Below are 26,921 nucleotides of genomic sequence, written 5' to 3'. Positions count from 1 at the left end.
AAGCCATTGCAATATGCATATCGTGGTATGTACATTTGCGATATTTCGATAATTTTGATACATGGTGCAGCTCTAGCATGGATGGTATGAGAACTGTTGCTAAGGCTTATATTGCAGACTATAGTTTGTTAGTATTTCTGTTCTTTTAGTGCTTTGTCATTCCTCCAGCTTTGATTGAGTTTTTTGAATTGTAGATTGAGGAACCTGATTGGTAGTTAACTAGAGGTTTTGAGGACATCTCTAGCATTTTTTTTTCATTGTTTAAGAGTTCCTGTCATAGAGCATAAAGTTTTTAGAGAGATCTTAATCTTAAAAGCTAGTTTGTCAATATGACATAATACTCAAAGAAATGTTTAGAAACATTGAAACTGACTACAGTTTAAATGTCTCTAATATGACCATGATTACAATATGCAAAAACCCAGACTATTTATAAGTGAAAAGTTACATGAGATCACCATATGAGATAACAATTGTGTTGCCGTTGGGTATCTTTTGAATTTTTACTGAAAGCAGTAGTGTTCTGTTGAGGTAGTCCAAGTAGTCTTTTCTTTGTCGATATGCTGTTGACTGCTTGGGCAGATTTGCATCGCATTTTCATACTGCTCTCCCCATTTCCATTGAGCAACACACATTCTCAGTGTCGAAACTGTATGATTCCTAAAACAAGCTCAGACTGGCATGCCTCGATTCTCAGGTATCAGATATACTGGCAGAAGACTTGCTATCACAGATGATTACATAATTCAGTATCAACTTGAAGAAAATGAGAGAATGTGTAGGGAAGATCAGTTATTTTATATTTAATCCATACAAACAACTAGAGATAATGTGTTTTTGTCCAAAACATACATAACATCATGGTTTAGGAAAGAAAGCGGAACAAATGGTCAGTCAGTTTAGCCAAGAGAAACACATGTCCTCGGCATCATAAGGAAGAGTGGCCTGCAGTTTCTTCTTGGAAATGCCCTTTTGTTGAAGAAGTTGATGACTCCCACCCACCTGCTACACCCGTTTTGTTTTTGTCTCAAGCTTTGGTGGGTGATGTTCCACTGAAACTGCCCACTGAATGGTTCTTTCTGTTGTTTTGGAGTTGAGAACATTTATTTACATCTTGTTCCCAAAGACATAGATTATCATGTGGTATACCAGGTTTTACTTTGATTTTGGAAAATTGTGGTAAAAAAATCTTACCAAATAGTATGCCTCAATAGTAGGAACATTAGCCTTATTGGTTGAGAAGGCGGCAGTTCTACAGACACTTCTAGAAGTCTACTTTCAGATCCACATACCAGCTAACAGAACCAACTGTGTTGCATTTTTGGTTCAGTTAAAGACTCTTAAGGACACATTTACTGTCGATCTGCAAATTTTTAGTCATTTCAATAGGAATGGGAATTTTTGCCTGAGGTTGAAAGTTTTATCCACATTCATTCACAGTGTTTACCATCAGAAAACTGCTTGTTTTGAAAGTAACTTATGTGTGAGCTGTGCTTCATACATCGCTACACTAATGACAATATACAATAGTTCTTTTTTGCCCATGAAACCGCAACTTTAGAATGACTGAATGTGTTTTTTGATCATTGAACGTGTCTTTTTATGCTTATATGTCCTTCATTGAGCATGTTAATGTCAGAAATTAAATATCACTTTTCGCATTACCGTTGTTGGATCTCACCAAAGATGTGCTACATGTCACATGTTCACAGATGAATGATATGTCAGACCACTTCCCATGCAAACCACACTACTTAGTCTTTTTTTGCTTAGAGTGTAATCACTAAATTAGTCACAAAAACATCACATTGCCAAGAATCTCATGACAAAGTGCCAAAAAAATAACCAAACAACCAGAACCACCCAAAGAAACCGTACTGAAATCAGTCTTAGGAAACAGTGCATTGCAAACACTGTGTTTTCCAGAGTGCCTATCTTTTGTCAAAGCAGTTGCAAGCAGTTCCTCTTTTGATAGAAAGGCCTCTGTCTCTTTGTAACCTGCTCTACTGCAACTCTTGAGTCAAGTCAGCCGCCTGGTGTTCTCATTTAGGAGGAATACTGTCAGAATTGCACCCTTCCAGACTCAAAGCAACATGGATGACATATTCCCATTTGCACCGTGCAATAAAAAGATTTACTGCTGACACCAGTTTAGTGTTGTGTACCATTGTCTTGGATGCTTGGGCCCAGACATAGACTTGTTTTCATCTAGAGCTTTAGTTGCAAACAGTTGTATGTGTGTGTTGCTAATGAGTACTTAAGAGATGGACCAGATGAGGACAAGTGGTTACCTCCCATATACAGTGTAGGGGCAGCCCCTTTGTCTAATATTCTAGTCTGCCTGGTAAACAACGAATACACAAACATGTGACTGGTTATCGTCATCATGACAATTCATTGTTTTTCATAGGAACAGCTCAGGGCAGATACCAGCCTTGAAATGCAATTACATGCAATTCAGGCTCACAAAGACTCTGAAAACAAAAAAGCTTCACAGTTTTAAAGTTGTGAATAGAAGCGACCATTTCGCAAGCTCTAAAGCAACACGTGTGGTGAGCAGCTAAGCAAGTATCTAGCATTTTAGAGAAACGCACGCAGGCTTTGAGCATGCTGTGGGTGGTTGTGTTTAACAGAACATTAAACCACAAGTCACACAGCTCTAAAAAGACTTGCTAATGAAAATGTGTTAGTTTCTGATGGTTTAATGTGAGTTTTGTTTTTTTTTGTTTTTTTTACTGAGTTTTAAAATTAGGATGTATGGTTTTGATGTGGGCTATGTTTGCATGTACAGCATCATATTATCGTTTAATGATGCTAAATAAAAAGGTTGGCTGTTGGAAATGTCCAAGTAGTCAGATATTGTTTTTATTTATTTATTTATTTATTTATTTATTTTTACATTTTTGGTACTTATGCTTTACATTTTAGCATCCAATTTAGAGTTTATTCAAATGATAACTAAATTTCTGTTTGTAGTAGAAGAGGAATGATTACATTAGTGTTTTTTTTTTTTTTTTTTTTTTTTTAATTCTTTGACCTCTTTTGATGTTCAGGAAAAAAAAAAAAGAATATTTAAGGCCAGGATATAGAGACAACCTTTAAATGACATTGATATTTTATTGGTTAAGGGTTTGTGGAAGCTGGTGGTGCAGTATATTTGTATGGGTAACACTTTACAATAAGGTTCATTAGTTAACATTAGTTAACTACATTAGTTAACATGAACTAATAATGAACTGCACTTATACAGCATTTATTAATCTATATTAATGTTAATTTCAACATTAATGCTAATACATTATTAAAATCTTGTTAACATTAGTTAATGAAACTCAAACTAACGTTAACGAAGATTAGTAGATACTGTAACAAAATGTATTGCTCATGGTTAGTTCATGTTAGGTAATAATACATTAACTAATGTTTAACTAATGAACCTGATAGTAAAGTGTTACCATTGTGTGTTTAATAGGTCCAAATGTGTCCAGTTTAAAAACACAGCATCCTCAGTTAGTCTAGAAACACATTACGTCATCCAGAGGAAAATTTATCACAAATTCTGTAGTTATATCGCAACCTATGGGGGTGACTAAAATATCCTTTGTAAGCTGACTAAAAAATCCCTTAAATGCTGTGTATGTGTTTTACTCAGTGTGGTTTGAAGGTGGTTGCAGTAGTGTCATATTTTAGCTGTGGGAAATTGAAATCCCAGAACACTGGAGACCAATGGAAACTCTACAGACCTGAGAGTGTTGTTTACTGCCCCCACCTCCCAAAAAGTCATATTTACAGCTACTTTAAAGGTTTTGCATCTTCATCAAGAAGTACATTATCAGTGTTCAAAAAGTCTAATCCAACTTTTTGAACACTGATAATGTATAATGTAAAATGTAAAAGTCTAATGATAATGTAAAAGTCTAATCCAAAATTAAAATTAAGTTCTGTATGGCCGGTCATTTGGACACTTTTGTTGTGAAAAACACTATATATTTATTAGTTAAATTGAAAGGATATTTGCCACATCACAGTAGTTAGGGAACGAGGATGTCAGATGGTTTCAGTTCAGGCCACCTATTGACCTAATTTTGCTTGAAAAATAACTCTATGTTCATTGGTTAATAATGTCAGCCTTTGGCAAAAGTCTTTTAAATTATGTATGGTAAAATTACTGAAAATTAATTAACATTACAAGAGAGATGATTTTTATGTGCTATCACCAACATATTATGACTAAATGTTTATCATATCTTATTTTCAGTCCTTACTTTTCATGCTTAAATGTCAACTACCCATTGTATCTGTGTCATATCACTCAACATGCACCTCACAACCGGTTTCTTAGCAACAGCCACTCCTTGTTTACATTTTCATTGTGAGTCTCATTTAGTGTTCCCAATCCTCAAGAGATATTCTGTCTATTGCATACGCACAAATTAGTGCCTTGTTATTAATACCTTACAGTGAGCCCAAAATGCTTTACTTTATCAGATTCTGCTGATTTGATGGATAACTGCGTTTTTACTAACTGTATTTTAATCATTTGTTTGTTTTGAAGTTCTTGCCTCACTTCAGGATATTGTCACTATCTGTATAAGTAGATTTGAGATGATAACTACTTCTTTTTAAGCTTACTCATTTACGGCCTCACATATTATTGTTGGTTTTTCTCATCTCGTTGCTATCATAAGCAAACGATGGCACTACAAAGACCAGCGTTCCTTCTCAAATATTGACCTGAATAAAACCCCAGCATCTGCATACCGCCTTTTCATGAACTGACAAACAACGACAACAAAATGGCACCGTGTAATCTCTCTCCGATCACTGCTCTCTGAAAGTCATTAGAGCTATTCTTTATTACTCCAGTCCTCTTTCGTTTCTTGTATTGAGAGATTTGAATGGATGAATGAGGGAAGGGGAGCGTTATTTTATTACGGTGTTTTTATTGCGGTGGTGTTTGCTTTGCGCTGTTTTTCTCAGCAGGCTACACAGGTGATGCCCAGGCCAACATTCACATCAGCTCATTCAAACATTTCCAGCAGTAAATGAGTATTGTATCAAGAGTACATGCCGTCCGTGTAATTGAGGAAAATGATTGGTACGTATACAAGATTTCATAACATTGAGAGCATTATTCTGGTTCAACACCTGAAAACGTGTCTTTTGCTACAGTAGCTGCAGAGTTAGATCATGGGTTGAATAATTATATGCAATTAGGCTCCAGTTAGTAGTTGGCAAAAAGAAAGTTCCTCCTGTACACCCTCCCCATGGGGTTTTATTAACCAGCATGGTTCTAAAAGCTGTCTAAACAAATCACTTACAGTACTGTGGACTCATCAGCCTCTCACAAAATAATAATATATCACCACATTTAGAGTGAATGGACTTATGGACAATACCACAACATGTTGGTTAGAGCTTATATGAAGTACATTTGGTAGTTTAATAAAACTGTGCCATTGGATTATGCATTTAATTCAAGCCAGGTGTATATTCCAGGTCTCATTTCATAATGAAGAGCTGGTTGAGTCACAGGCCTTTCTTAGCGTGCTTATTACTGAATATAGATGGACTTTTTTGTACTTAGTCTGCAGATTTACACCATGTAACTGATATGTAATCACTTTATGGAAATGCAAGTGACCTCCTTTCCTGTTGCTCCTCCTTTTTCATATTGTCATCGTCAAGACCGCATGACGTGACTAGAAGAGAACTACACCACATATTGCACACGGCCCTTGTAGCTCTACCCGGCCAAAGGCAATCCTTACATAACTTATGATAAATGCCATGAATGTCAGTTATTTTGGGCCAGTTGTGTCAGCTATAAAGTATTTTATGATGCATAATAATCAAGGAGTGCCAGCCTAACAGCAAGGATTGTATGACTTGGTTTTAGAGCATGATGGTTTTATCAAAGTCTGTCAGACTAGATAAATACAAAGACAGATATGGGTTACTAATTCAGCTATAGTCAGGAGGATATGACGTCAATCAGTTTTAGGCACCAGTTCTTAGGTGCGAATTCAGTCAGCTTGTTTTTTTTTTTTTTTATAGTGTGAAACGGAGCTCTATCTATCACTCTATCTATCGCTCTATTTATTTATTTATTTATTAGTGGTTAAACGGATCGTTGTTGATCCGTACAGACAAAGCCCCACGGTTCGGGACGCATGTGATTCGCGGATCAATTGCAAGTTTAACCGCAATAGAGTGAAAGGTTATCATTTGCACGTGTTTTTTTTTGCTAGTTTACACATTAAATAGATATAAAACCATTCCAGCGCTAGAAGAGGCAAAAGAGGATTTAATTCGGTATCGCACGCCACGCTGTTATCGGTGCACACAGACGCACATACATACAAGGCTCGCGAGCACACACAGAGAGAGAGGCGCGTTTCAGTTAGCTCGCAAACGCCAAATTGATTTCTCTTTCGCGTCCTCAATGCACTTGGATGGACACATACACGCATTATGTCAGTCAAAATACCCCTCTCGGTAAGTATTCTCGTGTAATGTGTATCTATCGGATGTGTGAGTGCATGGGGTCTTACTCTTAAAGTGACAGAAACCTTATGTAGCCCCGCCCCCTTTCAGCGCTGCGCTCGTTGTCTTTTGTCTTCCGGTTTGTATTTCCACAGCGAACTTACGTATTTATGAATTAACTGCTCGTTTTAAAATCTTCCCGGTCAACTGACATTTGTTAAGACATCTGCTTTAAACATTACAATGCTCACAATAACTTTCATTAACTCTACAACAAGTAAATCCACTTCACCAGCTAATTATTCAGTGACAGCGATGCCATAGAAATATACAGAGCTACCGCGAAAACGAAGTCCAAAGACAATATTATAAAGATGGCGGCACACTTGTTTCTCTGGCGCATAAGGTCTATAAAAACCTGCTGTTGTCTGTCATGTAAATCAAACAAAACACAGCTTTAACAAAGATTAATCTATATTAAATTTATACAGTGAACAGTGTAATTTTACATTTAATTACTACATTTCTGTACATGAAAATTAATACTACAGTTAGACCTTATACTTTATTTCTAACTTTATGTTGTATTTATCTATGCTTGTAATTGGTGTACAATATTTGTTACAGTCTGTTCACTTGCCTTTAATAATGTATTAGTTAGGCTAGTAGTTTCTGCTGTGGTGTCGGAGTAGTTAAAGTGGGCTTCGTAATAAATGCAAAGTTCCCCCTCACCCCCCCCCCCCCTTTTTTTTTTTTTTTTTTTTTTTTTGTGCTGATCCGAAAAATTATCCGATCCGTGACTTAATAACCGTGATATGATCCGAACCGTGAGTTTTGTGATCCGTTGAATCACTACTATCTGTCTGTCTGTCTGTCTGTCTCAAAAAATATGGCAAATAAAATTACTAAATTAATAACAATTCGCAATACCTAAGTTTGGTTTAGATAATGACAATGATAGATTTGGTCTAGATTAGAATATTGACAATGGCAACAATGATACGGTTAGTTGACTGTGCGTAAAAGGTAAAAGTGCAGCTTTTGCCCATGTGGACACCTCATGAAGTTTATGTCCAGACCTGTTTGGAATGCTCTTTGCATTTAGCACTTCAGTTTTTTTTTTTTTTTTTTTTTTGTACCCTCAGCTTGCAGATTTTTAGCTGATTTCAGGCAAAAGTTTTGATTCTCACATATGTTTTTTTTCCACAAGGCCTCAAGCACACAGAAAGGAACTTCAAATATCCCACAGTTAGTTTCTCTTTTAGTGACAGCGAGCTAAAATATGAACTTTGAATTTTACGGCTTTACGGTTAGTGAAAACCCTGTGATGTCTACAATCTTATCAACTGTAGAATGCAAGCCGTGTCATCACTGGTTCTTTAGGGTTCTTAGAATTTTATTCTGGAGCATGCAAGTGCAAGGCAGACATGTTTTGTTGCTGTATTCAGGGTGCATTTTTCCCTCCTTGTGCAGACATATGCTGTGACATGTTGGTATTGGTATGAGTGTAAACACATCGGGGATGGGTGAGTCAAGATGGCGGGGGTGGCGCTATTTCACAACAGTACATATGTCGCCATAGACGAAAGCATGATAAATACTGCCTCAGGAGAGTTAGAATGTCCCCGTTTATCAAGGGCAGCATTATCAGTGAACCAGCCTTGATTTCTACCAGGTTCCACGTTAGAACCAAACAGGCTTTGAAGCCTATGCATGTTGAAATTAGTTGAATTTTATTTATTCAAGTGTGAGACATTTTTGCAGAAAATAAATCATAAGCAGAACAAAACAATGAAAGTGTCACACAGTATGTAACAGATTACAGATTCTAAACATGGTCAGATGATTTTGAGTGAGAGGGAGGTGCAAACACTTGGCTTATGAGTTTGAAGTCAGTATCAGGCTGAAAGCCCTGAGTTTCTCCAGTCTTGTCATGCTCTGAATTGTTCTTGCGTAGAAGCCAAAACATTTTGTCTTTGTACTGAAATAACTGAAATGTTTTTCAAATTTCTTATGCCACTGGAAACGACACATATGCAGTTCAAAAGATTCCAACAATTATATGCTAGAAGGATCTTTAAGCAGCACGTCAAAATGAAACCGTTTCAGACAGGGTTTGAACTGAATAACTTTTACCTTTTGGGCCTCAAAGTTTGATGTACAACAAGAACTTTTGTCTTTTTTAGCCCCTGTGGCAATTTCCTGTCCTGTTTTCACAAGTCTGACGTGTCTTCCTATCTGTGGTGTGCGGCCTGTTGCCACATAGTAGAAACAGATCAGGGGGAAGAACATTTTTAACATTATGTAGCACACAACACCATGTGCCTTTTAAGAAGTCCATCAGTTGAGGTCAGCTCGCTGCTGGTAAGATATAATCTGCTTACATTTTTAAACATCAGCCCTTCTCTTGCCCATCAGCATCTGTACCAATGCCTGAGGACACTACATCCACGTAGAGGAAATAGCTAAGCGATTAGTCGCAGGAGATGAACCCTGAGAGTGAGAGATGTGAGAGAGGAAGTGAGTAAGGGTGCACCAAGTTCTGTTCCTCATGTTGTTTTCTCAGTAATTAACCCCATACTACATGGAATTGAGTCTATAAAAGTCTAATTGAGAAATATATGTGTTTTTAAATCATGAGATTTGTGTTCGTGAGCTCTGTCTTGATCTTGTTGGTTTTAGTTGATAATACAGTGTTTGATTGTGCATGTGGTGGAATGAGCTCAGTGGGATGATATCAGAGTCAAGTGAAGTTTTTTCAAAGGTTTCTCAAGATGGTTTTTTTTTTTTTTTTTTTTAGAATTCTGAGAACCAGACTAGTTTTGTTCTTCTCAGAAACAAACCGCTGAAAGGTGGCATGATCTAATGGTGATGAAGAGGGGGATAAAATGAAAGTAGGGGGCCTTAAAAAAAAAAAAAAAAAAAAAAAATATATATATATATATATATATATTTTGTGTGTGCGCGCAACAAATGTGAATTGATGAGTAGACTGTGTGCCATGCTGTTATTGTTAAAGCGTGTTTTTTTCCACTAGTTGTTACCAACCAAATAGAAATATATGACAGTCGAACTTGTCGAAAACAAAAAAGTGAGAAATACGGAATCTAAGAGGAAGGGGAAGAAGTTTCCACTCTCAAAATGAGAGAGAAGTGTTCGCTTGTTTGTGGTCTAACAGTCAGGAAGTAGCAGAAACCGACTGCTCAGTGATGCATTTCCTGTCACTGCACGATTCACAGGTCAGTTGTGGCTGTTCTTTTTCCTTTTGCATTTCAATGTGTTTAGTTTTAGGGTTCCTTTACCATGGCTTAAAGTTTGACTAGAACTAGAACTAGAAACTCATTTCATAGTGTAGGTTGTATAATTTTAGGTAGTAAACCATTTATTTTTAACCTCTTGCACCAGATAAACTGAACAAAAAGTGGTTGGCTGACATTTTCATAAAATGCAATTTGAATCAGCTTAAAATTGTTTGGAAAACCATGAATCACGTTTCCATTAGGGTGGATGTTCTGTCATCTCTTCCAACAAGTTTCCATCTGGGAGAGATGAATACAACTGGTGTTAACCAAGCGTCTTTAGACCCTAATGAGTTTAGTGGCAGGGATTTTGCCTTCATCTGGCCTCAGTCTCTCCTCCCCAGCCTTTAATGTTTGGAGAGCTGAGCTCCAGGCTCAAAGATAACAGCTCCTGTCTCAGGTGGGTGTGGGCCTCTTGACTTTTTCTAGCGCCTTGAGGGGGAGTGGAAAAGTACAAGACTTGTGAGATCAGATTTGCTTCATACCCTGCAAAAGTAGCAGAAGGTAAAGCCTTTCTTCTCTCTCAGTTTTAGCATGGCAGAAGTGGCGGTTCTCGAAGCAACGTGTTTGTCTCTCTCTCCCCCCTTCTTTTTTTATTTATCCCCCTTCCTGCACAAAAGTTTCTTGAGTTTTTATAATGTTCTTTTTCAAATCTTACCTGGTTTTATGTTTTTATCCTCAAAACACTTTTTGAGTCTGTATTGAAAACACACCATGAATTGTCGACTTCTGTGGCAGTTGCTATGTCTTGTTGTTGTAGAGTGATATGGCCATGGGAGTTGCTTGTAAGCTTGTCTCATTAATTGCCGTCTCTCTTGTTCTGTTGAATTAGCAAACATTTGCCTCACAGGCCCTTGACCTTTCTCCCTGATGTATAATACACTCTTCTCCACTTCTGTGACCAACAAAAGGGGTGTGTGATGGTGATACTTTCACATCACTTTTAGAAGAGGAGAAAGACAGCCAACTACCAGTACCAATGCTGAAAAAGAAATATACCTTATAGTGTTTCTGCAGTACTCAGTATGGTAACATCGCTTTTTTTTTTACTGACAAGTGGCTGCTTTTGGACGTGCATATTCAGGTGCTGCTCGCCCATCATTGCACACAAACTTAGTAACGCAGTAATGCGGCTGCGTGCATGAACAGGCACATGGGCTTTTTGATCATAATGCTCATCTTGGTGAGCTATTAATGTATACATAGTCAGTTTCGTCTTATCTTAATGTCAACGAGTGGGACAGTAAATATGTCAAAAAACCTGATCTGTGCATTTTGCAGTCCATGCAGCTTATTTGACCTCCCACTGTCTATTAATTAATTAATATTAACATATATTGTTAATATTAATCAAACAGTAATGTTAATGAAAAGGGAAAACAAATCACTCGCTTCAACCTCATTTTGTTATTATAAATCATTTCATTACATATTGTATTGTTGTTTGATTGCCAATTTAATTTGTTATACTACCATTCAAAAGTGGAATTTTTATTCAGCGAGGACATTTATAATGTTACAAAATATTTATTATTACTTTTTTTATTCTATTTTTGATCAAACAAATGCAGCTTGGTGAGCTTAAGAGTCTTCTTTGAAAACAATTAAAAAATCTTACTGTACCCAAACTTTTGAACATTAATAATATTAAATATTTCAAAAGAAGGTTGTTCAGTTGTATATTATTCAAAATTGGTAATGTAAAATTGAACTTCTATTGATTTTACTTGGACATAAAGCAGCAGCAGGCTAGTAGCTTTTGTCAGGGCTGTTTAAATGATTGTGACCATATTATAGATGAGTTTGTCCAACCTCTGACAGCCGAAGTTCATTATCGCTGCATTACAGGACTTCACTTGAGTTGAAGTGTCACATCCTTACAGGAACTGAGCTAAAAACATCCATGTTCTGCTGAGTCAAGCAGATGACCTTGTTGAAAGAGGCTTTGTCCTCCATATTGATTGAAAGAGTGCTGTTGACATAATTCCACCCTCAGTGTTTCTCTTCCCTTTGGTAAGTGGGAACAAGCCTTCAGATGTCTCACAAGACACATATGTTCACTGGCTCACTGGAGGTGTTTTAATGTTGCATTTTGATGGTGAAGCAAGCATTGTGGAGTGTGTTTTTGCTGAAACGCTCAAGATTGGCATGTTCTGAAATGCCAGGAATGCCAGTCCTCCATTCCTGACTGAGCAAGAAAAGAGCTTCACATTCCTCTTGCTTTTTCTTAGTCAGTGTCTCGTCCAAAGCCTTAGTTTCCCAAGCTATTTTGAGAGGCACTCAACACTAGTTTTTCTCAAATGCGTTGACATCACTATTACCATGACGTCACTCCCCAGAGTAACTAGAGATTGCTTCACCCTGCATCTCCATCCATCCTGGTTATGTCATCAGAATAAGGCAACTCACGATCACACAACATCTTGAATCCATAAGCATTCCCATCAAACCGCTCACCTATGTTAGATGATCATTCGTGTTTGAATTTGCTCGCTCTGTGATTAAATTCCATTGTCAGGGTGACTCATGGCTTAGTTATTCGGTTGGCTTAAATTACATCCTTTCATGGTCAACACTGAACTCCGCTGAGGACTCTACAGGGGCAAATGGGTCGACAGGGTCAATAGAGTAAGATGTATTTGTTTGTAGTCATTCTCCCTTCAAAACTGGTTATTCTGTCCAAAATTTTAGTCAGCGTATTGCTTCATATTTACTTGTTTTGACAACACAGACTAGGCACTTTGCCAGACTCGTACCAGCTGCTGCATTAGGACTCGGACAGACGTTTTTCATGTACACCTCATAGTTTTACCTTGTTTACTGAGTGTGTATCCTTGGCAGACCTCAGCCATGGAGTGATTCCATGCAAGCCCCACCCTGGAGAGTGTTTGCTTACTGAAGTCTTGAGTTTTGAGTAACTCTACCTCCCTCTCAGCGCCTCTAGATGACGTGCAGAAGGCCTTTGCTTTGGCCCATTTGTTTGCATGCACATGTTGGGACTAGGCAACTGTTGTCGCATCCCTTTGTATCGGTTGTAGGCTGCCGTCACGGTGGTGTAGATCACTCACCGTGTGCCTGGTACGAGGTCTCGTTATATACAACTGGGAATCAGCGTGGAGAGCAGCATGGTGCGCTCAATCACAGATTTGCACAATTTTGCTCCCCACCAGGCTCATCTCTCTGTGTGAAATGTTCTCATCAATTCCATATCACGCTTTCATTTGCCAGCACATCACCGTCAAATGGTGTGAATGACTTCATTACTCAAAAGCTGAGTTGTAGACCATGGCAAGATCAGCTAATAGAATTTCAAGCTGCGAGCTTTGGCTATGGCATACACAGCTGCAGTTTGAGGTACAGAGAGCTTTTTGAATTGAAAAGAAGAACCGAAAATGACATGAGGCCATTTTGAGCTAGTCTGTAAAGGAGGAGGCAGAACTCAGCCATGCTCTTGTTTGGTGACTTATGACCCTTGGCTCATGCAACGGAGACTTCATGGGCGAGTGCTTTCCCAGACTGCAGAGGTAGGCATGACCAACATTGTGTGGTCTTGATTTGCCTGGGGTATCAAGATAGTTATCATATAGTTAACATTTTTTAGCACTGTTTATACTACGGATATGGATGATACTTCAGATTTGTTTGTAGAGAAGAGGTGTGCTTTTACTTGATATAAAATGCTCTAAAATACCACATACATTTGCTTTAGTCATTGAAGTAGAAACCCGAGCAACATTTAGAAAACCAATATATAGGGACACATGATGCATCAGCCGATATATATATATATATATATATATATATATATATATATCTTGGCTGATGTATCATGTGTCCCTATATATTATATGTGTCTCTATATGTATTCTAGTTATTGTATTGGTCTATACTACTGTTTAAAAGTTTGAGATTTTTTAAAAGAAATTAATACTTTTACTCAGCAAGGATGCATTAAATTGATCAAAAGTTACAGTAAAGACATTTATAATGTCCATTTCAAATAAATACTGTTCTTTTGAACTTTTTATTCATCAAAGAATGAATCCTAAAAATTTTTTCAAGGTTTCACAAAAATATTCAGCAACACAACTGTTTTCGTAATATTGGTAATAAGAAATGTTTCTTGAGCACCAAATCAGTAAATTAGAATGATTTCTGAAGGATCATATGACACTGAAAACTGAAGTTATGGCTGTCGAAAACTTAGCTTTGCATTATTTTAAATTGTAATGATATTCACAAAATTCACAACAATATAGTTTTACTGTATTTTTGATTAAAAAATACAGCCTTGGTGAGCATAAAGGACAAAAACATTACAAAATCTTACCGACCCCAACCTTTTGAACGACTATATTAGGTGTATATGGACCAATAGAAAATATCCATATTTTATTCTGTACACTAAAATGTAGCACTTGTAGCAGTTGTTTTATTTATTTAGACATAATCGTTTAAAAGTATAATATGAGCCATTTGACAGAATGTCTTTTAATATACTTTACCAGATCATCAAAGAGACTTAAGGATGATTTGACGTAAGCCCCTAGCAACCAACCAGAACGCCCTAGCAACCACCTAGCAACTCCCAGAGCATTGTGGTGGCAAGAAAATGAATAATTCTTACAAAGAGCTTGACCAATTCAGAGCGAGGAAACCTTCAGCAGGGTGCTCCAGATGTTGGCCCCATGCTGTGGGAAGGGAGGCAAAGCCGAAGGGCTCTTGGGGGGGCCGTCTGGTTAGTGGTAATAATAGGTTGGGCCTCTCTGTCATGGCATACACCATCCTGTTCCTCTCTTGGAGAGACAAGGCCGCACAAGGCCACATGTTGAGGATGAGACTCCAGCTGTTACAGGGGTCTTAGGCAGAGTCTGAGCTAAACAGAACATTTGTTTGACCTCCCTGCCACCCACACGGACCTATCTTTCCTATTCTCTTTAACTGCCCCCATTAAACCCTTCTACCTACCCACCCACCCCACATACTCTAACCCCCCAGACACCATTCAACCTGGTATGCACTTGTTGACACACACACTGCCCTTTCAAAGCAAACAAGCCCCACCCTGCCACAGAGGAGACATGGGCCCCTTCCGCTGCCATTTTACACCCCCTTTCAGTGGTTCGTCCAAACCTTCTCTCCTCTCCCCACTGCACTTGTTTAATCTTTAACCAGACTGCAGCCCCTTCTGTTCATTCTCGCCGCCTCAGGGCTGGGCAGAGGGTACTCTTTCTCTCATAGGCCTGTTATTCTTGTGTTTTTGGGTTTCCGTAGTTCAGCTGACTTCAGTGTGAGGAGTGAATGTGGACTTTGGATGAGGGTGTGTTCGGGCCCTTCTACACATGTGACTGATAACCCAACCTTGTTTACAGCACCCCTTTGATCAGGCTGGGTGATCTCATATCCTGTGGCGATCCATGCCTCTCACCCCCTCCTCCACACTACCACTGAAGAGGTTCACTTATTACATCTGAACCTTGACGAATTAAACCAGTTATTCAGAATGACAGTAGACCAGCTGTCTTGCTGCTTTTAGTAATTTTTGTCTATCATTTGAAACACGATTCAAACAGAATAGTGTGAATAAGATTATACTATACCAGTATTAAAATTCTACCTGATACCTATTAGCCGATTATTTATTTTTTCATGATATGGTCAATAAATGATAAATTATTTAAATTGTGTATTATTTTGTCTAAATAAATAATAAAACGATAACAATTATTTTTTATTTTATTATGATAATTATTTTACAAATATATTTTACAATAATTAAGTAAATATTCAAATTATTATTTAAAATGATTTTAAATACTATATTAAATATTTAAAATATTGTAAATATTATTTAAAATAGTATTTCAAGTAATTAAAATAGTTCTTTGAATATTTAAAAATTACATTTAAAATATTATTTAAATAATATTTTTTATATATTGCAATCCCTAGTGAGTACAGGGTGACACAGTGATGCAACAGTTGTATTGTTGTGATCTCACAGGGTAAACGGGAGTCAGAGCCAAAGAAAGTGAAGCGTGCCAGTGATGAATGTGTTGCTGGAAAGCAGAGTACGTTTTCCACTCGTCCATTTACATTCTGCCCAGGCAGACTTCCTTAGAGTCTGACTTTGAGGGAGCTTTGGGCGTTCAGCGCCAAGAATGAGGTCGGTGAGCCGAAAGTCTTCTCAGCAGTGAGCGAATGCTTCATAGAGTCAGAAAATTAGCCCTCGCCTCAGTCCCAGCGGTACCGTCTCAGGCTCGTCCGGCCATCCCAGCCCTCTCTCTCTCTCTGATGATGTGACACAGCCCATTTTGTTCAGTCGCAGTTCCCTAATGTTCCTTCTCCTCTGTTTCTCTCTTGAAGGTTTAGATGCCCCAGACGCAGCTGGAGCGAGAAGCCTCCTCCATCACGCAGTCCTCCGCCACCCTGTCAGTCATCTGGAGAAAAAAAAAGTCAGCAACGTGCAGGACCAAAAAAGGGAACTCTGTTTTTACCTAACAGTGCTTCTCATTGTGTGAAAGCAGCAGATTACCTCAGCAGTGTTCCTGCTTCAGAGTGCTTCCTGTGCCGAGGGGTGTGGTGTGGAGCAAAGCGTCCGGGGAGTGCGTGGAGGGGTAGGAACCCTCTGCCTGTCAGCCTGTGTCCTACCCTCTCTCTCACTACAACACCATGACCACTGCGGTCCAGTCCAGCGAGCTTGTCTTTGAGTTCGCCAGCAATGGGATGGATGAAATCAATCAGGTACATCACAAACATATTTGTTGTTTTCTCTGTGAGAGTTCTACGATCGGCCCTTCATCGTTGACCTGAAAGCCCTGAAATAATTTGGTGCCAGAGATCTTTGTTATTAGACACGTAAACTTGTGGTTTCTCTGATTAGGTACTCTCTTTGTCTATCTAGCTGCACAGGCATGGTCTCAAAAAGTGGACACGGGTCTTTCGAAAGTCTGTGCCTTTGATGCTGGGCATGAAGGGAAGGGTGGGAGGAAGGTGGAACATTAAGAGTGCAAGGAGAGGGTTGAGGGAGATGACTGTGTGGGTTGCTGGCAGGGTTCAGATGGAAAGACTGAGATGTAGGAACTGCCAGTCAGTCTAAACTCAGTGTGTTTGTATTCTTATACAAAAACCTAGTTGAGAATGAAGCATTTCAGCCTCAGGACACTTAATTATGTTACATACAGTGACCCCAAAAAGTATTTGGACACTTAAGTCACACTTTACGAATATTTGAATTTTTATTGCATTAGATACTATATATTAAATCAACCGTTGTCTGCAAACAAATGCTGCTAGAGCTTTTCCCAGAACTAACATTTCTGAGCCACTTTTTCAGTTTTTTTTTACCAACTGGTCACTTTTTGTTAGTTTGAAGTTCACACAGGTGTCCTGGCATAAGCATGTTCCACAGAGTTTGTCAATCAGAAAATGTCCAAGATATCTTAATTTTTATCAATTTACATTACTATTAAAAAGTTTGGGATCTTTAAGATTTTTTAAATGTTTTTAAAAGAAGTCTTTTATGCTTACCAAGGCTGCATTTATTTAATCGAAAATACAGTAAAAACAGCAAATTTATGAAATGTAATTAAATGTAATTTAAAATAACTGTTTTATATTTTAATATATTTTTAAAAGTAATTTATTCCTGTGATGGCAAAGCTGATTTTTCAGCATCATTACTCCAGCCTTCAGTGTGACATGATCCTTCAGAAATCATTCTAATATGCTCATTTGCCGCTCAAGCAATTTCTTACTTATTATCAATGTTGAAAACAGTTGTGCTGCTTAATATATTTGTTGAAACCGTGATACAGATTTTTTTTAGGATTCTTTGATGAAAGTTCAAAAGAACAGCATTTATTTGGAATAGAAATCTTATGTGACATCATAAATGTGTTTACCGACACTTTTGATCAATTTAATGTGTCCTTACTAAATAAAATAATGAATTAAAAAAAAAAAAAAAAAATCTTAACCCCAAGCTTTTGAACAGTAGTGTATTTATTGTATCATATTTTGAAACCCAACAAACTTCATTTTGTTTAATGTTTTGATTGAAACTTGTGCTTGCTAAATTTCTTTAAAAATGCCACTTGGATTGATATTTTTTGTGAAATCAAGCAAATATATTTATACAGTTTTAATTGTGGCTTAAGTGTCCAAATACGTTTTGAGCCACTGTATACGTATTCCAGTGTGCTGTCGTACAGTTGTGCCGTGTTTTGGTTTGTTCTGTCTATTCTCTCTGAGCTGAGATGACTTCAGAATCATGATCTTAATGTTAAGTGTGTGTTTGTGCAGTCATGTGAATGGATCAGGTGTGACAGGCCTCTTCTCTTACAGACTGAAAAAGAACTGAAAGCTAGATTCAGGCCTAACCTGCCCAACTTGTTGCAGCGTGGGAGAAGAGTCCTGTTCCACCCAGAAATCTACTATTGTTTTGAAACGACTTTGGCTTCTCAGTCACTCCCTAAATCCCCTCACTCTATTACAGCACCATAATAAATATTCTCCATCAGTCATCCTACAGTCTCAGATATCTGTTGACTCCCGATACTAACAATAGAGCTGTTTTTTTAGGGACTGCAAAAGATAAAACTAGACTCTTCTTACTGTGTATGCTGGGTTTTCCACACATGGGTGCTGTGAAATATGCTTAGCTGCTTCTCTGGACCATAATGATTAGCCATGCTGGACTTTGCAGAGCCAATAATTACCCCCATAAGTCAAGTCGTCGTGTAATGGGAGTGAAATGATATCAAGGCATCATGTCAGAGTTCAGCTACTGCACGCAACAGCAGTTGTGTACTACATCCAGATCTCCCGAGACACCTAAAGCATTTACATGCACAATCTTACACTAATTATCACAGATTAGCCCGGCAACATAATTTTACAACCTCTTAAATGCTGTACACTTTTTAAGCAGAAAACAACTGGCACAACTAGATTTTTACCTATTACCTCAGTCTCGATTGGTTATGTAAACACCTTCACAGACATTTTGGTGACTTATTTAGTATGGGCATGTCTCATGTGCATGTCTGTTGATGTCAAAACAAAATAATTTATTGTATAAACGGTTTTCTTGCATCGTCAGGTTTTTAGAATGAGCTGATTTTTGATCTGCGTATTATTGTGCATGCAAGTTTACTTGATTGTTGGTTTGTAAAAAAATAGGGATCACCGATAACATTTTAGTGCAAGTATTGGCACAGTACAGTGGAATGATAATTTGAGGTTTGTGTATAAAAATGTCATTTTAAAGTTATTTTAATATTAAAGGTATTTATAAAATGTTAATTTCATATTAAAGGATTTTAAAGTACAATACATGATTACCTCTTTCTTAAATGATTTTAAAGTATAACAATGTATTGGGTTAGAGATAAACATAGGAATATCAGTTAGCTTAAAGGGTTAGTTCACCCAAAAATGAAAATTCTGTCATTAATTACTCACCCTCATGTTGTTCCAAACCCACAAGACTTTCGTTCATCTTCGGAGCACAAATTAAGATATTTTTGATTAAATCTGAGGGTTTTTTTTATCTCCCATAGAAAGCATTGTTTTGTTTTTGTGAACAAAAAGTATTCTCGTCGCTTCATAACATTAAAGTTGAACCACTGTAGTCAAGTTGACTATTTTAATGATGTCTTTACTACTTTTCTGGACCTTAAATGTGGTAATTTCGTTGCTTTCTAAGGGAGATAAAAAACCTCTGGGATTTCATCAAAACAATATTACCAATGAATTTAGACTACTGTTCAAAGTCATTAAAAGAATAAAAGTATTAATTTCTTTTAAAATATATATATATATATATATATATATATATATATATATATATATATATTAAAAGAAATTAATACTTTTATTCTACAAGGACATAAAAATTCAATGAAATGCGATATTAAAGACACTTGTTGTGTTACAAAAGTTCTATATTTCAACTAAATGCTGTTCTTTTGAGCTTTATATTCATCAGTGAATGCTGAAAAGAAATGAATCATAATTTCCACAAAATAAACAGCACAGCTATTTTCTACATTGATAATAATAATAAATATTTCTTGAACACCAAATCAGCATATTAGAATGATTTCTGAGGGATCATGTGACACCGACTGGAATAATGGCTGCTTTGCCATCACAGGAATAAATTGCATTTTAAAATATATTAAATAATATTTCACACTATTACTGTTTTACTGGATTTTTGGTCAAATAAATGCAGCCTTGGTGAGCATAAAAGACTAAAAATAATCGTACTGATCCCAAACTTTTGAACGGTAGTGTATGTCATAGACATCATTAATAGTGGACTTTCTTCAATACACTTTAATGTAGTTTGGCTGCCAGTAGTTCTTTGTGTGGCACAGTTTATGCTTTTTGGCATCAAAGCATTTTTAACAAGTACACACGTTAGCACAGAATGAACTGTATTGGTGCATCCACAGTCTATAAAATCATCTTCTCTATGACAGAGCCAGGTTTACATAACTTATCTTTGCCACATCATACATGTCATATGGCTGTGATGACGTGACATCGTGCAGCTTAGCCGTCGACAGACTAATTACTTATTGCTGAAAACCTGTGGCCTCATGCCTGGTTAGTGCACAGTGTTTGAGAATCATCCAATAACCTGTCTCCAGCATTGCAAGTGAGGGTCTTGTATTGCATCAGTGGGTTTAGCATCACCACTGGCGTCAGGTAAAGCAGAAGAGAGTGTACAAGTCGCATGCTATTAGGTTTATGCACACGGTAGGAACACAGAACTAAACTATTCAAATGACTGATCTTTATCTGATGTTTCCCTTTTAGAAATGTGGTTGATAATTCTGAAAAAAGGATGTTAGAGGTTTATGTAAGTCTGTTTCATATATATATATATATATATATATATATATATTTTTTTTTTTTAAAATAGAGAAGCGTTACTCTTTTTTACTTATGTTCAAGATTGAAATATTGGCTTTTTTAAAAAGCTGTATTAACATTTAAATATTTATCAGCGTAGCGCTATTCAATTTTTGTCATAAATTGCTCTAATGACAAAGGCATTTAATACAAGAAATTTTGAAATTTAACTGTGTATAGACTCATACAGACATGCTCTGCAAACATTTACCTGTAAGGCATAATGAGAGCGACTATGTAAACCGAAAGTTTTTTGCATAATCCGGATATCTGATGTCTGTAGTTCCAAAGTGTGGCAGGACAGAAGGTAGGGACTGGACATATGTACAGAAAAAGTTTCCCGCTTACTCAGCAGTCAGGGCTTTGGGGATTCTTGTCTGTCTAGCCTAATTGAAACTCATCTCTTGATGTACTGATGAACGACGCACACTGAAATCTAACATTTACTTGGTGTACACCAATGTTCAAAAATTTGGGGTCAGTAAGAATTATTTTATTTTTATTTTTTTTAAAGAAATTACATTTTTTTTTATCAGTAAGGACACATTAAATTGATCAAAAGTAGCAGTTTCCACAAAAATAGTAAGCAGCACAATTATTTTCAACATTGATAGTAATAAGAAAGTTTCTTGAGCACCGAATCGGCATATTAGAATGATTTCTAAAGGATCATGTGACACTGAAGACTGGAGTAATGATGCTGAAAATTCAGCTGTGACATCACAGGAATAAATGACATACATACTGTATGTATTAAAACAACCGTCCATCCGTCATCCGTCATTTTAGGCCCCAGCCAGGGGACACCCTGAACAGATGGCCAATAAATACCAAACAATTATTTTAAATTCTAACATTTCACAATATACTGTTTTATTGAATTTTGACCAAATTAATGCAGCCTTGTATCTTAAATCGTGAAAAAAAAAAAACTTAGACCCCAAACTTTTAAACAGTAGTGTATTAAACAGTAGCTAAATTCATGTGTTTTATTTAGCAATAGATAAATTCTATTTCACCGCCTCAAAATGATTTCACAATTGAATCTGTTTATAGTAGTTTGGAGTTTGCATTACTGAATGAATGCCTTGAACTGAGATTCGGGAAGCCACTCCCATTGAGTCTCTGGGGAAAATGCCATAACAACGGCAAGTAGTCCAAGGATGATGGAACAAAAACAGAAAACCCTGCCAAAGGAAGATGTAAGATGGCTTATGTGTTTCACAATATTGTTTGCAAAGAGACAATATTTCAAACATTCCTGCAATACTGTATTACATTGATCAATTTATTGTTAAATGTGTTTGTTTGTACATGTATGTGATTATTTTCTTTGGTAAGGAACAAGCAAAAACATAAAAGTGTTTCCATATTGTTTCTATTTTGGTCATCTTCATACAATTGCACAACTGGAAAGGTAATAAACTGCATTCTGCTGCCATCTAGTGGTTACATGACACAACAGACACATGCGTTCATGTATTCCCAGTGATTTTAAAAAGGGCAGAATCTGAAATTTAGTCCCTGTGGAAAAGCAATCACTTGATATTAGAGCTAGTCCTAGACTTCTGGGGGCCCTAAGCAAAATTTTGTGAGGGGGCCCCTGTCAGTGTCTCAAACAGTACAAAATAAATTATCATATTTATAAAACAGCAAAAGACAAAATTATTTACACAAGAAGAATTTACACAAGTCTAAATTACTGAAGACTGAAAGACACAACACATTAAACTTGCAATAAGAACAATTAAGAAAAAACTGTATCAAATTTTGGTTGACAGGTAAATAAAAGTTTTTTGAAAGTAATGCCCAGAGCTATCTAGATGTCAGAAAAACTATAACACTGCTGAAATGGATTTCCAAATGTGTGATTTACTAACAAAAGTAAAGCATGATAAATATAGTTTACTCAAGAAAGCTTACTAAAATACGTAATTCTCTAATTAAGCAAAATTTAGACTAATTCGCATTGTTTTTAAAGGACAGGAATCACACAACAGCTTGCACGACTGAATGTGTTTATTTCTTAAAATACTTGTTGAATGTTTCGAAAATTACTGAAAATTACATTGCATCATGGGGCATTTTGAACGAAACACAGTGGACTAATATTGATTTTTTTTTTTTAATAATTAATTGCATGGTTTGTCGAGACTAAATAAGATTAATAATTTAAAATATTCTTCTTGCTCTTTTGCTTCACGTTCTTGGTGCTTTTTCTTTCATTTTTCTGCTCCAGACAGATTCATTTGGAAGTCATAACCATTTGTCAAGACGCACGTCGCACTGCATGATGTCCAAAACAGTTATTAAATAAATCAAAATCATTTCGTTAAAAAAAAAAAAAAAGAAATTTCTGCATGACCTCTCGAAAGTTGAATCTGCAATATTACCGTTATGTTTGCATTGTATAGTAAAATGCTACTTAAATCATCTGTGAAAGCAACGGGGGTCCCCTGGTGGTTCTAGGGCCGTACGCAACTTGTGAACTTTACGTATAGGGAAGACCGGCACAAGGCTCACAATGAACAGTTGCATAATTTAAGCGTTCCTCTAACAAGTGTCAAAATAAAGGTCACCAGACTTCGATCAGACTGTAGTTTCTCTTGAATTATTCCTGCCCTGTCAATGTTCACTTATATTCTGACATGTTTTGCATTGTTTGCACATATCGTCTGCCAAAGGCCTAATGAGAGCTGCTAGCCAGCTAATGAGATTTGGTTGGTCGTACACACACACACAGTCACTCACTTACTCAGTAATGCTATCTTCAGCTCCAGTTTTCCCTGGAAATGGAGTGTGTGTGTGTGTGTGTGTGTGTGTGTGTGTGTTCGTGTGTGTGTTCGTATGTTTGTGTTTGTGTGTGTGTGTGTGTTTAGGTAAGCCCTACACATTGCTTTTACTAACAAGCCTGACTCATCTAGACTGCCTAAAAGAATAAGAACGCATCATGGGCAGAAGAAAGACATCTTTTATTAAGTACGTTGGTGTATTTTGGCAGTGTTGACTGTAGTGGAGGGTGAGTAATGGTCTCTTGTGGCTTTAGAGTCCAGTACCAACTATTTCCTCTTTTCCTCCAATGTGATCTCCACCCTCATTTTGGAATGCTGGTGGAAATGAGGAAGCCTGAAATGATGTTTTTGGCATGCAGCTTATTACCCTGGGAGCAAACAGGGTCATGTGTATAAGAACCTTACTGGAACTGTGATACGTTTGTGCTTACGTCATTTAATCACATGATACCACAGGCTCGTCTCTGGCCTTATTGTTATGCTGACGCATTAGTAAGAGTCCAACCAAGTGACTGAACTGGCTCAGGTTAAAGCTATTATGAATGGGCCATTAACTTCTGCCTCTGTGAGTATGAGTAACCTGGACGATTGTGGATTAGAAGCTTTCATCTGTAGGGACGGGGCAAATTTATGTGTTTTAAAGCAATTATGGTGCACTTTACTGCTGTTCTGCTGAAAGCAATGCATGGCTGTTGATTTTAGATCAATGGTGCATTTATCTCTCTGTTTGTTCTCCCACAGCTGGACGACCCTTCAGTGTTCCCGGCGGTGATCGTGGAGCAGGTGCCCGCTGCCGACCTCATGCAGGTGTACTCTGGACTGGAGGCAGATGAGGTGACTAATGGCATCATGGTGGACGCTATTCAGGATGTGGTGGAAGAGAACATCATGGGAGATGTGGGGCTGTCTGGTGAGTCCAATAAGTGATCGCAATTATAGGTGGCATGTTTTTTGAAAACATTTCACATGAAAATGAAAAAAAAAAAAAAAAACGGTATTCTTTGCACCCGAAGCAGGCCACAACATGATTTCTCCATTGTTTTTCAAAGTCTTTGAAGTCTATTTAAAGGGTTAGTGAATGAAAATTCTGTACACCCTCATGTAATTCCAAACTCGTAAGACTTTCTTTCATCTTCAAAACAGAAATGAAATATAATTTAAGAAGAATAATAATAAATAATTTAAGAAATTCATTGAAAAATGCAACAAGAATTGCCTGTGAAAAACTGTTAGTGTCTTTTAACTGGAAGTGAGCTGTTACTCTGTGTTAAATCCTGTAGTAGGACAGTCATTAACAAAAAGCCACATTTGTGTGGCGGTGTCCAGGTTTTACACTGGATAAATTAATAAAGCAGAGTAGTGACACGAAACCTGGCAAGTATCTTCATTCACCATCTTGCAACACAGACCTCCTTGCTAAAACACACATATGTGGGAGATGCGGAATGGATAAAAATAACTTGAATAAGTCCATTAATGTTTGAGTCATGCTCTTAACGAACTAGCCTATGTTATATTTCCTCTTTCCATATTGTGAATAATAAATGTGTAACATTTTAATTTGCTTGTTACACAATGGATCCTAACTTATTGTAATAATTATTTGACGTAGCCTACTTTTACACTCAGAATTATTCCTTGGCATCCTCACGTACTAAACTGCATTTTTTTTTTTTTTTTTATGTTTGCATGCTATTACGTTGTGTGCAGAGTGATGTTAACATTGAAGCTAGTTGGTGAGAGAAAATGGCACTATCAAAGAGTCTAAAGAGGAAAGTTGTCAGCGACAATAGGGCATACCAAGAGGAATGGAAAGACAACAATGCGTTTATCCTACCTAGTTTTGTGAATGCAAAGCCGGTGTGTCTTATCTGCAACGAAGTTGTCGCAGTTTTCAAAGAATATAACACTGACACCGGACGCGAGCGGTGCGACGCAATGCTACAAAAGATAATAGAACTCGTTATAATGATATTGTCTACACTGGATGCGGCGCGGCACGACACAACGCATTCCCGACAGTAAACGGATTCCCTGTTATATTTCTGACGTAGTCCAAGTGCTTTGCAACGGTCGGTTTGTCGCGTTCAGTGTAGACAGCTTTTAGCTGTTGCAGCGCGGCGCATCTGGTGTAGACATGTTGATAATATTAGATGGCACCACGAGACGAAGATCTATTTCAGAACCGTCCGCTATTAAAATAATCTGGCTGCGGGCACGGGCCAGATATTATTGCTGGCGGGCCACTTTTGGCCCGCAGGCCGCCTATTGCCGACCACTGAACTAATCAATATGAATTGAGCAGTTTAGTCTAAATTTTCTGAAGAGACATGATCGCTTTATATGATGAACAGATTGAATTTAGGCTTTTATTCGCATATAAACATTCATCAACTCACACATGAGTTGTGGTAAACGGAAGCTCAAGCATGTTTGCTTGAAGTGCGAGAACCAATGAGGTTTGTTCTCGTGTGTTACGCAGCCAATTTGAGCTTCCGGAAGAGATTTGTTCTCGCGCTTGAAGCAGGTTCTGTTGAGATTTAGTTTATGTTTGCTGATCAGTGTTTACTGTATACGTGAATAAAAGCCTAAATTCAAGTTGTTCATCATATAAAGTGATCGAGCCGCTTCAGAAAATTTGGAATAAACCGCTCAATTCATATGAATTAGTTTTACGATCTCTTTATGAACTTTTTTGAAGCATCAAAGTGGTAGTCATGTAGCTGTCAATGGAGGTACAGAAAGCTCAGTTTTCAGAATTCAGTCTTCAGTGTCACATGGTCCTTTTAGAAATTATTCTAATATGCTGATTTGGTGCTCAAGAAACATTTCTTATTATTATCAATGTTGAAAACAGTTGTGCTGTTTAATCCAGGTATTTTTGTGGAAAACATGATACATTTTTTGTCAAGTTCAAACGAAAAGTGTTTATTTGAAATCAAAATCTTTTGAAACATAAATGTCTTTACTTTTCCTTTTGATCAGTTTAATGCATCCTTGCTGAATAAAAGTATTAATTCTATAAAATCTTTCTTTCACCAGAGGTTTGAACTGTAGTGTGTTCTTATTTAATAGGAATGTATTTATCTCACAATACATAAACTAAACTTATTACATATTTGTATATGTCCATATAGAAAAACATCAGTGTGACAAATCGCCTTTATCTATTTGTTATTTAAATATCCAAGAAAGCTACTCTGAAACAAAAGTGGAACCTATAATACTGAAACCCAAGGTTAATGTTTGTCAAGTGATGTAAATGTTTTGTCCACAGTAGAGACCCCTGTCTCAGGCGGAGAGGACAATATGGAGACCATCGAGGCGGCTGAGGCCCTGCTGAACATGGAATCTCCCAATAACATCCTGGATGAGAAACGCATGAGTATGTAATGACTCACTGTCAGTTTACATGGTC

The 26,921-nt window shown here is 37.2% G+C and overlaps 1 protein-coding gene across 8 annotated transcripts in view; it reads left to right on the top strand.

The window, feature by feature from the left end:
• Positions 1 to 26,921, top strand: part of elf1 (E74-like ETS transcription factor 1) — a 45,202-nt gene that overhangs the window by 13,019 nt on the left and 5,262 nt on the right. For 5 of the 8 annotated variants that reach the window (XM_051918554.1, XM_051918552.1, XM_051918553.1 and 2 more), the window contains 3 exons: positions 16,152 to 16,529; positions 24,245 to 24,413; positions 26,781 to 26,888. In XM_051918554.1, the coding sequence (XP_051774514.1) occupies positions 16,458 to 16,529; positions 24,245 to 24,413; positions 26,781 to 26,888 (349 nt within the window). In that variant the 5' untranslated portion in view covers positions 16,152 to 16,457. Of the gene's footprint in view, positions 1 to 8,740; positions 9,007 to 16,151; positions 16,530 to 24,244; positions 24,414 to 26,780; positions 26,889 to 26,921 lie in introns of those variants that run through there. The other 3 variants (XM_051918556.1, XM_051918555.1, XM_051918557.1) reach the window with 3 other exon arrangements.

The sequence above is a fragment of the Ctenopharyngodon idella genome, chromosome 14, assembly GCF_019924925.1.
Source record: "Ctenopharyngodon idella isolate HZGC_01 chromosome 14, HZGC01, whole genome shotgun sequence".
NCBI lineage: Eukaryota > Metazoa > Chordata > Actinopteri > Cypriniformes > Xenocyprididae > Ctenopharyngodon > Ctenopharyngodon idella.
The sequence above is the reverse complement of the archived record's forward strand: the minus strand, read 5'-3'. Positions and strand labels throughout refer to the sequence as shown.